Genomic DNA, 13,195 nt, shown 5'->3' with positions numbered 1-13,195 from the left:
CCTCCCACAGTAATGGAAATAAAACCAAAAATAAACAAATGGGACTTATTTAAACTTAAAAGCTTTTGCACAATGAAGGAAACTATAAGCAAGGTGAAAAGACAACCTTCAGAATGGGAGAAAATAATAGCAAATGTAACAACTGGCAAACATTTAATCTCCAAAATATTCAAGAAGCTCATGCAGCTCAATACCAAAAAAGCAAACAATCCATTCAAAAAGTAGGCAAAAGAATTAAACAGAGATTTCTCCAAAGAAGACATATAGATGGTTAATAAACACATGAAAAGATGCTCAATATCACTCATTATTAGACAAATGCAAATCAAAACCACAGTGAGGTATCATCTCATGCCAGTCAGAATGGCCATCATCAAAATGTCCACAAACAATAAATGCTAGAGAGGGTGTGGAGAAAAGGGAACCCTTTTACACTGTTGGTGGGAATGCGAACTGGTACAGCCACTATGGAGAACAGTGTGGAGATTCCTTAAAAAACTGGGAATAGAAGTGCCATACGTCCCAGCGATCTCACTGCTGGGCATACACCTCCAAAGAAACCCAAATTGAAAGAGACACATGTACCCCAATGTTCATTGCAGCACTATTTACAATAACTAGGTAGGAGATCCAACCAGTCCATTCTGAAGGAGATCAGCCCTGGGATTTCTTTGGAAGGAATAATGCTAAGGCTGAAACTCCAGTACTTTGGCCACCTCATGCGAAGAGCTGACTCATTGGAAAAGACTCTGATGCTGGGAGGGATTAGGGGCAAGAGAAGGGGACAACAGAGGACGAGATGGCTGGATGGCATCACTGACTCGATGGACATGAGTCTGAGTGAACTCCGGGAGTTGGTGATGGACAGGGAGGCCTGGTGTGCTGCGATTCATGGGGTTGCAAAGAGTCGGACATGACTGAGCGACTGATCTGATCTGAGGATATGGAAGCAACCTAGATGTTCATTGGCAGACGAATGGATAAGGAAGTTGTGGTACATATACTCAATGGAATATTACTCAGTTATAAAAAGGAACACATTTGAGTCAGTTCTAATGAGGTGAATAAAACAGGAGCCTATTATACAGAGTGAAGTAGTCAGAAAGAGAAACACAAATACTGTATATTAATACATATATATGGAATTTAGAAAGATGGTAATGATGATCCTATATGGAGGGCAGCAAAAGAGAAACAGATGTAAAGAACAGACTTTTGGAGTCTGTGGGAGAAGGCCAGGGTGGGATGATTTGAGAGAATAGCATTGAAACATGTATATTACCATAGGTAAAATAGATGGTCAGTGCAATTTGATGCATGAAGCAGGACAACCAAAGCCAGTGCTCTGGGATAACCCAGAGGGGTGGGGTGGGAAGGGAGGAGGGAAGAGGGGTTCAGGATAGGGGGACACATGTGTAACCATGGCTGATTAATGTCAATGTATGGCAAAAACTGTTACAACATTAAAGTAATTATCCTCCAATTAAAATATATTAATTAAAAAAAAAAGTATCCCCCATGTATTTCTACTTTAATAGTGCCAGAAGCATGATAATATTCAATTCATTATAGTCACTTAAATATTTAAGACTTTTGTGTTGTTTTTGCATGTTAAGTTTGAAATGTTTCTTATACATCTAAATGGAGACTTGTAATCAACTAGATACACAATTTTGTACCTGAGAGTGGTGGTCATGATTGCTTATACAAATGTCATGGTAACTGACATAAAGGTGCTAGTGAAAGTCCGAGGCTGGATGAGATGGACTAGGGACTAAGAAAAGAAGAATAGAAGCCAAAGAATCAAAGAACCACCATACTTAAAGGCCAAGAAGAAGCTGAATGAGAACTTGACTTTTAGAGGATACCGAGGGTTTGTCAATGGATATTTGTAGGGGGAGGTGATCAAATATGACTGCAGTTTTGTCCCCTGAGGTGGACCCAGGCAATTGAAGTATGCTCATCCTCTTCTCCATCTTTGGAATATGCACTGTACTTGCCTTCCCCATGCTGGAAGCTGCACACGGACACAGTCTCCTTGAGATACTAATGTGGTGCTAAGACCATCTGGACTATGTACTCACCAGGTCCAATTTAGGCGTCTATAGAGACCTTTAAAGTTTGGCGGGTGGGTGTGGAAATCTGTTAGTCTTCCAGTCACCTAAGAAAGCATACCTAAGAAAATCCCCTTGCTTATTAAACCTCCCACCTGCCAATCTCAAGTGATCTGCCATCCTCTTTTGTCTCTCCTTACTGTATGGGTGAGCTTCCCAGGTGGTACTGCTAATGCAGAAGACTTAATAGAGGAGAACAACAGAATGGGAAAGTCTAGAGATCTCTTCAAGAAAATCAGAAATAACAAAGGAACATTTCATGCAAAGATGGGCTCGATAAAGTACAGAAATGGTATGGACCTAACAGAAGCAGAAGATATTAAGAAGAGATGGAAAGAATACACAGAAGAACTGTACAAAAAATATCTTCACGACCCAGATAATAATGATGGTGTGATCACTGACCTAGCGCCAGACATCCTGGAATGTGAAGTCAAGTGGGCCTTAGAAAGCATCACTACGAACAAAGCTAGTGGAGGTGATAGAATTCCAGGGAGCTATTCCAAATCCTGAAAGATGATGCTGTGAAAGTGCTGCACTCAATATGCCAGCAAATGTGGAAAACTCAGCAGTGGCCACAGGACTGGAAAAGGTCAGTTTTCATTCCAATTCCAAAGAAAGGCAATGCCAAAGAATGCTCAAACTACCACACAATTGCACTCATCTCACACGCTAGTAAAGTAATACTCAAAATTCTCCAAGCCAGGCTTCAGCAACATGTGAACCGTGAACTTCCTGATGTTCAAGCTGGTTTTAGAAAAGACAGAGGAACCAGAGATAAAATTGCCAACATCCACTGGATCATGGAAAAAGCAAAAGAGTTCCAGAAAAACTTTTATTTCTGCTTTATTGACTATGCCAAAGCCTTTGACTGTGTGGATCACAATAAACTGTGGAAAATTCTGAAAGAGATGGGAATACCAGACCACCTGATCTGCCTCTTGAGAAATCTGTATGCAGGTCAGGAAGCAACAGTTAGAGCTGGACATGGAACAACAGACTGGTTCCAAATAGGAAAAGGAGTACATCAAGGCTGTATATTGTCACCCTGCTTATTTAACTTCTATGCAGAGTACATCATGAGAAATGCTGGACTGGAAGAAGCACAAGCTGGAATCAAGATTGCCAGAAGAAATATCAATAACCTCAGATATGTAAATGACACCACCCTTATGGCAGAAAGGGAAGAGGAACTAAAGAGCCTCTTGATGAAAGTGAAAGTGGAGAGTGAAAAAGTTGGCTTAAAGCTCAACATTCAGAAAACGAAGATCATGGCATCCGGTCCCATCACTTCATGGGAAATAGATGGGGAAATAGTGGAAACAGTGTCAGACTTTATTTTTCTGGGCTCCAAAATCACTGCAGATGGTGACTGCAGCCATGAAATTAAAAGACGCTTACTCCTTGGAAGGAAAGTTATGATCAACCTAGATAGCATATTCAAAAGCAGAGACATTACTTTGCCAACAAAGGTTCGTCTAGTCAAGGCTATGGTTTTTCCTGTCTTCATGTATGGATGTGAGAGTTGGACTGTGAAGAACGCTGAGTGCTGAAGAATTGATGCTTTTGAACTGTGGTTTTGGAGAAGACTCTTGAGAGTCCCTTGGACTGCAAGGAGATCCAACCAGCCCATTCTGAAGGAGATCAGCCCTGGGATTTCTTTGGAAGGAATGATGCTAAAGCTGAGACTCCGGTACTTTGGCCACCTCATGCGAAGAGTTGACTCATTGCAAAAGACTCTGATGCTGGGAGGGATTGGGGGCAGGAGAGAAGGGGACAACAGAGGGTGAGATGGCTGGATGGCATCACTGACTCGATGGACATGAGTCTGAGTGAACTCCAGGAGTTGGTGATGGACAGGGACGCCTGGCGTGCTGCGATGCATGGGGTTGCAAAGAGTCGGACACGACTGAGCGACTGATCTGATCTGATCTGATAAGAGACATGGGTTTGATCCCTGGGTTAGTAAGACCCTCTGGAGGAGGGCACGGCAGTCCACTCCAGAATTATTGCCTGGAGAATCCCTTCGACAAACCAGCCTGGTGGGCTACAGTCCATAGAGTCACAAACAATCAGACATGACTAATCGACTTAGCACACACACTCATACATGATATCTAGGGACTGGGGTCAGCTGCAGATTACACACAGGAAGCTCCTGAGGAGATTGTGACCCAAAAATATTAACTCAGATAGAAGGCATACAGAATCTTGTGCAGCTAATTGTCTGATGATGATGTGTGATCAGAAAGGCTTGGGCTTCTGGTGGTGATTGAAGTAAACAGGGATGGTGAGCATAAGCATAATGGGGTTCATTAAGAAGGGGATTCCTGAATTCTTCTGCAGTGGACCACCAGTGTAATTGTTGATAAAATGAAGCTGTTCTTTTCTAGATTTTATGTTGTCTAGTCCACAAAAAGGATACTGTAGTTGGTCCATGGCCTGCTGATTGATGGCTCCTATGCTGTTGTATACAAAGGTGCTGCTCAGGAGAACCGCCAGGGCAAAGATCCAGGAGTCATTCTGGTTGTCTCCCTAGAAGTCATTGGAGAAGCCACGCCAAGTAACTAAGAGCACATGATTGCAGTTCAGATGGACAGACTCTGAACCCAGCTGTCTCTATTTGGAAACACATCAGTCATTTCCCTATGCAAAGTTTTATCCATCTGTACATGATTTTAAAAACATAAAATCAATGGTGTAGTGAAATTTAAATAAGACTTTATATAACTGCATATGATAGTGTAAAGCAAATAAGCACTTGATCACGTAATAGAATTCAAACCTATCTCCTGAACTGAGATTATGATCTTCTATTCCCATGACAAATCATGATGAAGCACCTTTTAAACAGTGGTTAAAATGTACCCCTTTAACAAGAGTTTTCTAAGACTTCTAAGAGTAGTAATGTATGATCCTTTATGAACAAAGCTGTTGTCATCAGGTCTTATACTCTGCTTCTCTCACTAATCTTACAGCTGCGGATAACACTATTTCCACCATCTTTCTGGATTCCCACTCTGACAAGTCAGACATGTTTATAAACTTTCTAGTTAGGTTTAGATGCACCTTCCGTAGCTTTATTAGAACGTTTTCCTACAATATGAAAGGAAATGACTTAAAAAGTCATTAGGCATTATTTTATGGGTTACAAAAATATCAGTGGGCCTTACTGACCACTCTCAATGCTTATATGTGTGGCCAAGATATGCAACAATTCTTAAATTAGCCCACTATTCTCATACTTAGAGTTTAGTGCTCTCACATAAAGCTCACTTTGGATTGCTTCAAATTGCATTTGAGGTCAAATCTTGAGCACAAACAAGTAAATAAAATAAAATAAAACTATAATACATTAATAGTATATATTTGAAGCACAATTCAAAGGGTGGGAAGTGATAATGCAAGAAGGGCTACTGATTTGACATAAACAGGATTAGAAGATTTATTTCTTTACCTTCTCCACATCCCCCAGGCCCTCGGTATCAAGCAGAACCAGAGTATGGTCTGGCTTCTTGGGATGAGGCACACACCACATCCAGATGCCCTTCGTGTGAGACTGCACTGTGGAGCCCACAGAGAAGCCTGCAAGGGGTCATGGGGAAAAGAGAGGATGGATTTTTAATAGCAGGTGGATTGGATCTGGAAATTGAGACATTAGATAATAAAATCAAGGTTTAAAGAAATAAATGAAAGCGTAATCAATATTGATCTTAATTATGAGAAAAAGAGAGAATTTAGAACATTCAGTAAAACTGAAATTTTTGTATTACCTTAGAGATCACTATAAGCTTGATGTTAATCCACATACATTTTAGTAAATGTTTTATTGTTTATTATTATCTATGTTAGTTTTATTTATAACTACTGTACTCCTTTCAGAAAGACATGTTTATACTTTAAAGAGGAAGTTAAGGCAAAGTGGGAAGAGTCGACTCTTATCCTCCAGCACAGAATGAATGTTAGAAGCCCATCACCAAAATGAAAATTAGCTTTCAATATCCCTCCCAGGTCTCTCCCTTCCTCTCCTCACATCACCATGCTGCACGCTGGGAGTGTGGGTGGACAGAAGGGACTTGGCTGGGCTCTGCCTACGTCACTCACCCTTCTTCTTCCCGGCCAGCTTGTTCATCAGGTAGGACTTGCCTGTGCGGTAGAGGCCCACGATAGCCACCACCACAACAGGCTGCCTGATGGCAGACAGGATCTTCAGGGCTTCTGGATTAACCAGCAGTCTCCCATTAATATTCTTAATGAGGCACTCTGGGCCTGGCATGTGGATCTCTGAGGCCATATCCAGGGTGTCTTCTGATCTTCAAGGGAAAAGATGGTATGGAAAGCAACATTTAGTCAGTGAGCTGAGTGAGAACTTTACAGTTAGGACCAAAATTTGGTTTTCTTCTTGAACTTTTTTCCTTATGTGTTTTAAAAAGCCCAATGGCCTCTTTAATCTTGTCCTATAGACTAGCCCACTGGTCTCTTTAAAAATAACTTTATTTTGAAGGAGATTACCCTTACACAGAAGCATACACTGGCTACAGAGAACTTCCATATGCCATTTCCCCAGCTACCCTGTTATTAATATCTTATGTAACCACAGACAATGATTGAAACAGGACTTTCATATTGAAACATTACTATTAACTAAGCTACACACTTTTCCCCACGTCATCAATTTTCCTTTTGTCCTAGTTGTTTTTGTCCTTTCTTTCCTTTTGTTCCTAGTGTCCTTTTCTGATCCAGGATGCAATTCAGAATTCTTTGTCACATTCACTCATTACCTTCACTTAGTCTTCTCTCATCATTGGCAGTTCTTCATTTTTATTTTGTCTTTGATGATATTGTAATTTTAGAAGAGTATTGGCCTGTCATTTTGCAAAATATCCCTCTGTTTGGGTTTTTCTTATGGTTCCTCATAATTAGATTGAGGTTATGTTTTTCCCTTTTTCAGCAAGAATGCCATGGTTGTGATGTTCTGCCAGTCTCGGTGTATCATATCAAAGGTTTCATAATGTCTATAGAACATACTCTGGTGCTGTGATGTTAACTCTGCTCACTTAGTTTAGGTGTTGCCTGCCAGATTTCTCCACTGTAAAGTTACAGTTACCTCCTTGTAATTAAAAAAGTTAACATGGGGGGAGATATTTTTGAGACTGCAGATATATTCTCCTCAAAGTTTCATATCATTTTTTCAGTACTGATTTTAACATCCACTAATAATGATTCCTTCTTGTAACAGTTATTACTGTGGTGCTTGACTGTAGGTCATTTGTACTTCACCATTCCTTCAACATTAGCTGAGGTTCTACTTCAAACAAGAGCTATCCCTTCTTCTCTATTTTTTCCCTCCTTTAATTATTTAGTTGTATCAGTATAGACTCATAGATAATTTTATTTTATTCTGTGGGGTTTAGTACTTTACTATCATTCCCTTGTAGCTCAGAAGTCAAGAATCCGCCGGCCAAGAAGGAAAGGCAGGTTCAAACCCTGGGTCGGAAAGATCCGGGAGAAGGAAATGGTAACCTACTCCAGTATTCTTGCCCAGAAAATCCCATAGACAGAGGAACCTGGTGGGCTATAGTCCACGGGATCACAAAAAGTCAGACACAACTGAGTGACTAAACAACAACAAACAAATTATTATTTACTTATTGCTTAATTTGCCCCAGATTTGTTTTTTGAGAGCTTCTTCGACCTGGCTCCTGGGTCGTTTGGCCATGCTTCCACCATATTCTAAGCACTTTTTTACTTTGTGGCACCACAAGGTATTCCTGGTCCATCTTGTACTTTGTCTGAGTCAGCTCTAGATTTGGCCATTTCTCCCAGAAACCCTGATTCCTTTCTTTGGATAACAGAACTTTGATGCCAGGATATAATTCTAGGGGTGTACCTTATTTCTGGGTCTCCTAAGTGGGCCAAATTCAGAAATACATGTATGAATACTAGCACATGTAGATACATCTGTATTTATTTCTGTCTTTGTGTATACAGCCTTAATTTCCTGCTGATGTTTTTAATTGGAGGATAATTGCTTTACAATGTTGTGTTGGTTTCTGCTATATAACAGCATGAATCATTCATAAGCACATATATATCCCCTCCCTTCTGACCCTCACTCTCACCCCACCATCCCACCCCTCTAGGTTGTCACAGAGTGCCAGGCTGGACTCCCTATGTTATATACTGCTCATGTTTCTTATTGCAGTTCAACACAACAGGAATTACTCAAGCTTTACCTTGCAACTCCATACTCTGACTATGAAAGCCACAGCTCTTAGTATCATAAATTTGCTTATGTGCTCAGTCCTAGTATATGTATAAAGTAGTTTCAAAGTTGCTAATCCATATCTTGGTGATAAATAGATTTACTAATGAAAGTGTATTATTAAGATACAGTTGGTTTTGTCTTTAATCTAATATATATAGTCAAAACACTGTATTCTGAAATTCTTAGATTAGTTCTTTCCTTCCTCATCCTCTTGAGCTGTTAGTTTATTCATTTGTAACACAGTCAGTTTCATTTGTTACTATATGTGCTTCATTTAGGACTCCCCCACATCTTGGTTGGGCTTCTGTGGTAGCTCAGAATCCACCTGCCATGCAGGAGACCTGAGTCCCTGGGTTGGGAAGATCCCCCAGAGAAAGAAATGGCTACCCACTCCACTATTCTTGCTTGGAGAATTCCATGGACAGAGGAGTCTGGCAAGCTACAGTCCATAAGGTTGCAAAGAGTCGGACATGACTAAGTGACTGACATTTTCACTTATTTCATATCTTGGTTAATTTTAGTATATGATTATTTTTTGAGTATGTGAAACATTATATAGTTGTGAGAGTCAGAGCTTTCCAAAAAGGTATACTCAGAGAAATGTCACTTTTTCTTCATCTGATCACTCCATTCCTGTTCCACCCTTCTATTCTTGAAAGCTCAGTAGTGTTCAACTCTGTGCGACCCCATGTAGCCCACCAGGCTCCTCTGCCCATGGGATTTCTATTCTTACTACCTCATAATCACCCATTCTCTGAGAATAAACCAATCTCATTAGTTTCTGGTTGATACTTCCTAGATATTCTTTCCATAAATCAGATATATTTTCTTATTCACATTTTTAATAAGAAAGATCACATTTTACAAATATATGGAAATCACTCTATATCACTTCATAGAAAGCTTGCTCACTCTTTTTGATGGATGTCTACTCCATTAAATGTATATACCATAGTTTACTTAACCACTCCTATGTGTGGGCACTTAGATTGCTTCTAGTGTTTTTCAATTACAGTGCTGCAATGAATAACCCTGCTTTCATATTGTTGCAGATGTTTCTTCAGAATAGATTCCTGGGAATGTGGTTGCTCTGTCAAAAGGCAAGAGTATATACTTTTGTTGCTTATTGCCAAATTCTTTTGTAGAAGAAGGGTATCAGTCAGTTCAGTCACTCGGTCGTGTCTGACTCTTTGCGACCCCATGAATTGCAGCACGCCAGGCCTCCCTGTCCATCACCAACTCCCGGAGTTCACTCAGACTCACACCCATCAAGTCAGTGATGCCATCCAGCCATCTCATCCTCTGTCGTCCCCTTCTCCTCCTGCCCCCAATCCCTCCCAACATCAGAGTCTTTTGCAATGAGTCAACTCTTCGCATGAGGTGGCCAAAGGACTGGAGTTTCAGCTTTAGCATCATTCCTTCCAAAGAAATCCCAGGGCTGATCTCCTTCAGAATGGACTGGTTGGATCTCCTTGCAGTCCAAGGGACTCTCAAGAGTCTTCTCAAACACCACAGCTCAAAAGCATCAATTCTTCAGCGCTCAGCTATCTTCACAGTCCAACACTCACATTCATACATGACCACTGGAAAACCATAGCCTTGACTAGACGGACCTTTGTTGGCAAAGTAATGTCTCTGCTTTTCAACATGCTATCTAGGTTGGTCATAACTTTCCTTCCAAGGAGTAAGCATCTTTTAATTTCATGGCTGCAGTCACCATCTGCAGTGATTTTGGAGCCCCAAAATATAAAGTCTGACACTGTTTCCCCATCTATTTCCCATGAAGTGATAGGACCAGATGCCATGATCTTAGTTTTCTGAATGTTGAGCTTTAAGTCAACTTTTTCACTCTCTACTTTCACTTTCATCAAGAGGCTTTTTTGTTCCTCTTCACTTTCTGCCATAAGGGTGGTGTCATACCAGACAGCATTTCCACTGGCTCAGCTTGTATTACATTTCCATAACATGGAGATTTTTTTTCCTTGTATCTCACATATTCTGACTTCATTACAAAATTTCCTTTCAAAGCTTCTCACCTTCAAATTTTAATCTTTGGACAGGACACCCTGAGCTGTCTCACCTCAAGCATATATAACAGGCAGCCTGCTCCTGGGGAATATTATGTCAAACATTTATATAATGTGAAACACATGCCATCCTAACCCAGTCTTGGACCTGGTTTCTCCCAAGTCTGTTCCTGGGCAAACTCTGGATCAGACTGAGACTCAGGGTCCCCAGTGGCTTCCTCCTCTCAAGGACAGACACTGCTGAGCTGCCATAATCCACCCTGTCTAGTGACTCACTGGTTCTTAACCATTGATCTGCATCTGAATTCATGTGTTTTTGTCCAAGACTGATACCTCTAATCTGAATCTCACTCTTCATGACAAATTAAAATTACAATGGAGTAATCATAGTTCAGACATATAAAACTAGTGTTGAGTGCCATTAAGAATTTAGTCTAAGACATATCCTAGCACCATGAAAAGCTTCAATTTTCTCTGACCTGTATCACACCTAAGGACAGCATCAGCTGTATTTGGGACAACATCTGCTACTTACAACTTTATGGTTCAGGATTCCCTCCTCCCCCCACCTTGGGGAACTTTAAAACCATGTCAGCGATTTAAACCAATTTAAAATCAATTCAGTAACCAATTCAGGTCCTTACTTTTTGTCTTAATTATAATCCTTAACACAGAATTGTAAATAACTGTTCTTAGTTTTGACCTTACTAAACTTCTTCTATTTTGTAGTCAAGAGGAACACAAGCTTTTAAGTGCTTCTTGAATTTGTCTCCCAGGCTAAAGTCCTAATAAACCTTGAGTAAAACACCTCTTCATTTTAATCAGGTCATAGTTTCTGAAATTTTTGTTAACACTTTATATTTCACTTAATTATGTTACCAAATTTTTGTCTCCTTGTGTTTGAAGATCGATTCTTTATTATCTCCACATATATCAACTGGCATATTGCTTTTAATTACCTCAGGTAATGAAGCTACTCTTATGAAACATGATCTTATAAACGATCATGTTTCCTCTCTGAACTCTGTTCTATATAAAGTATTTATTCGCATGATTTTAGTCATGACCTCTTTAACCAGGACTTGATGATTTGATAATTTTATAGCATTAAGAGAAATTGAAGTTTTCTTTTAGTAATGCCCTACTTACCTTGTTAACTTCAATGTCTCAATCCCTGTAATCAGAAGTGATCATGATAAAATTTTATTAACTTTTTGAGATATCAACAAAGACAGACTAAGGGATGCTGGTTTTTATTCTTATCCTATAAGAAAGCATGATTGCTTCTATTATAGTTGATTACTTCTGACTTCTGGCTGAAGACTGGAATTTTATATGATGCCAGTCTTGCCACCTATCTGGCTTCCCATTTCTCTAGGGGTGGCTAAAAATAAAGCTTTTTTTGTTTGTTTTCCTATGACAGTACTGTACTCATTTCCTCTTACAACATTGGCCCACCAGGACTGCTGGCAAGAAGATTGCCTGGTTTTAACATGAGACATAGCACTTTTATAAAATGAGAATCAGTTACTGACCAGAAAAAGTGGCTGAATAAAGATTTTGTAAGCTCCCAAATTACAATAACCTGTAGCCTTTTTTTGTAGACCCCAAGTTCTAGCACTTGGAAAGTTTGCAATAAAGACAGAAGTGAACTCTGAACTTTAGTTAGTGGGTTTTATAAAAAATAAAGACACTTTAATAAAGTATCAAGAAAGAATCTTGAAGCATTCCTGGCTCTCAGTTTAGACTCTGCCTCTGCTGGAACCTAATTCAGCACAAAGCTCAGCAGTGAGCACTTAGAGGACACCCTGCTGCCCAACATCAGACTTTCATCTGAACTCATGACAGATCAGGCTCTGCGCAGCCTGTCTTGGTATGATTGCTTTAGAGAAAGTGTGCTGCCTCCCATAAATCTCTTCCCACCCAGCCTCAGTCTTACCCGGGGGAGAGATCCTGTAGAGATGAGCAGAAAGCTGCCTCAACTGGAAGGTTAGAAGAGCTTGTCCTCTTCATGTTTCTTCTGAGTTTGGTTTCACTTTTCTCTCTCACTGGCAATTTGGGCTTTATTTTATCCCTCCAATCTCCTGGGGCTTCTCAGATTTTCCTCACCCAATGATAAGAAAGCGAAAGTCTGCAAAGAAATAGCACTGAAACTGAAAGTAGAATCTAAGGCTACAAAGGAAATGCGAGAGCTATGCTAGTGAGAGAGCGTGACATGATTTCTCAACTGGAACCTTTAACTTTTATAATTAGAAAACGTCTTAGAGACTGCTGAAAAGAAAAATGAGAGAAAGATCCATTGGATCAATTAAAATAATGCTGTTTATTTCTTCTTGGAGACAGTTTGAAAAGTATTAGGATGAGAAAACCTACTATAATGATTTTCTAGGTCCAGTTAGATTCAGTCACAATGTAGCTGGTTACTCGTGTTTAGTAAGTGAGAACTGTAAGTTCTCCAGGGGAATGACTGTGTCATATATTTTTTTAATTCTCCATACTTAATCCTAGTACTGGCACTTAGTGCCTAATAAATAATAAAAAATGAGGTTATATTCCATTTTTTGCACACTTGATTCATACCCAGTGACAACTTCTATACATACATTATCCCCTCTTATTCTTATACCTCAATATTTTTACCACAATATTATTCACTTTTACCACAATATTAGAGAGATTTAATAATGTGCTAAAACCACAAGGTAGTAAGTATGATTGAACCCCAAAAGTCTTTCTCCAGAACCCATGCTATCAACCACCTCACTTAATACCTCTGTTGTTGCCAA

General features: G+C 39.9%; 1 protein-coding gene across 6 annotated transcripts in view; it reads right to left on the bottom strand.

Annotated features, from left to right (window-relative positions):
* LOC133244316 (guanylate-binding protein 2-like) overlaps positions 1 to 12,532 on the bottom strand; it is an 80,709-nt gene extending 68,177 nt beyond the window's left edge. For 5 of the 6 annotated variants that reach the window (XM_061411333.1, XM_061411334.1, XM_061411336.1 and 2 more), the window contains exons 1-4: positions 12,349 to 12,532; positions 6,219 to 6,427; positions 5,572 to 5,699; positions 4,540 to 4,649 (exon numbers count right to left, since the gene is read on the bottom strand). In XM_061411333.1, the coding sequence (XP_061267317.1) occupies positions 4,540 to 4,649; positions 5,572 to 5,699; positions 6,219 to 6,427; positions 12,349 to 12,422 (521 nt within the window). In that variant the 5' untranslated portion in view covers positions 12,423 to 12,532. The remainder of the gene's footprint in view (positions 1 to 4,539; positions 4,650 to 5,571; positions 5,700 to 6,218; positions 6,428 to 12,348) is intronic. The other variant, XM_061411339.1, reaches the window with a different exon arrangement.
* Between the last annotated feature and the right edge of the window lie 663 nt (positions 12,533 to 13,195).

Source organism: Bos javanicus, chromosome 3, assembly GCF_032452875.1.
Source record: "Bos javanicus breed banteng chromosome 3, ARS-OSU_banteng_1.0, whole genome shotgun sequence".
Lineage (NCBI taxonomy): Eukaryota > Metazoa > Chordata > Mammalia > Artiodactyla > Bovidae > Bos > Bos javanicus.
This window is presented reverse-complemented; position numbering and strand designations above follow the sequence as displayed.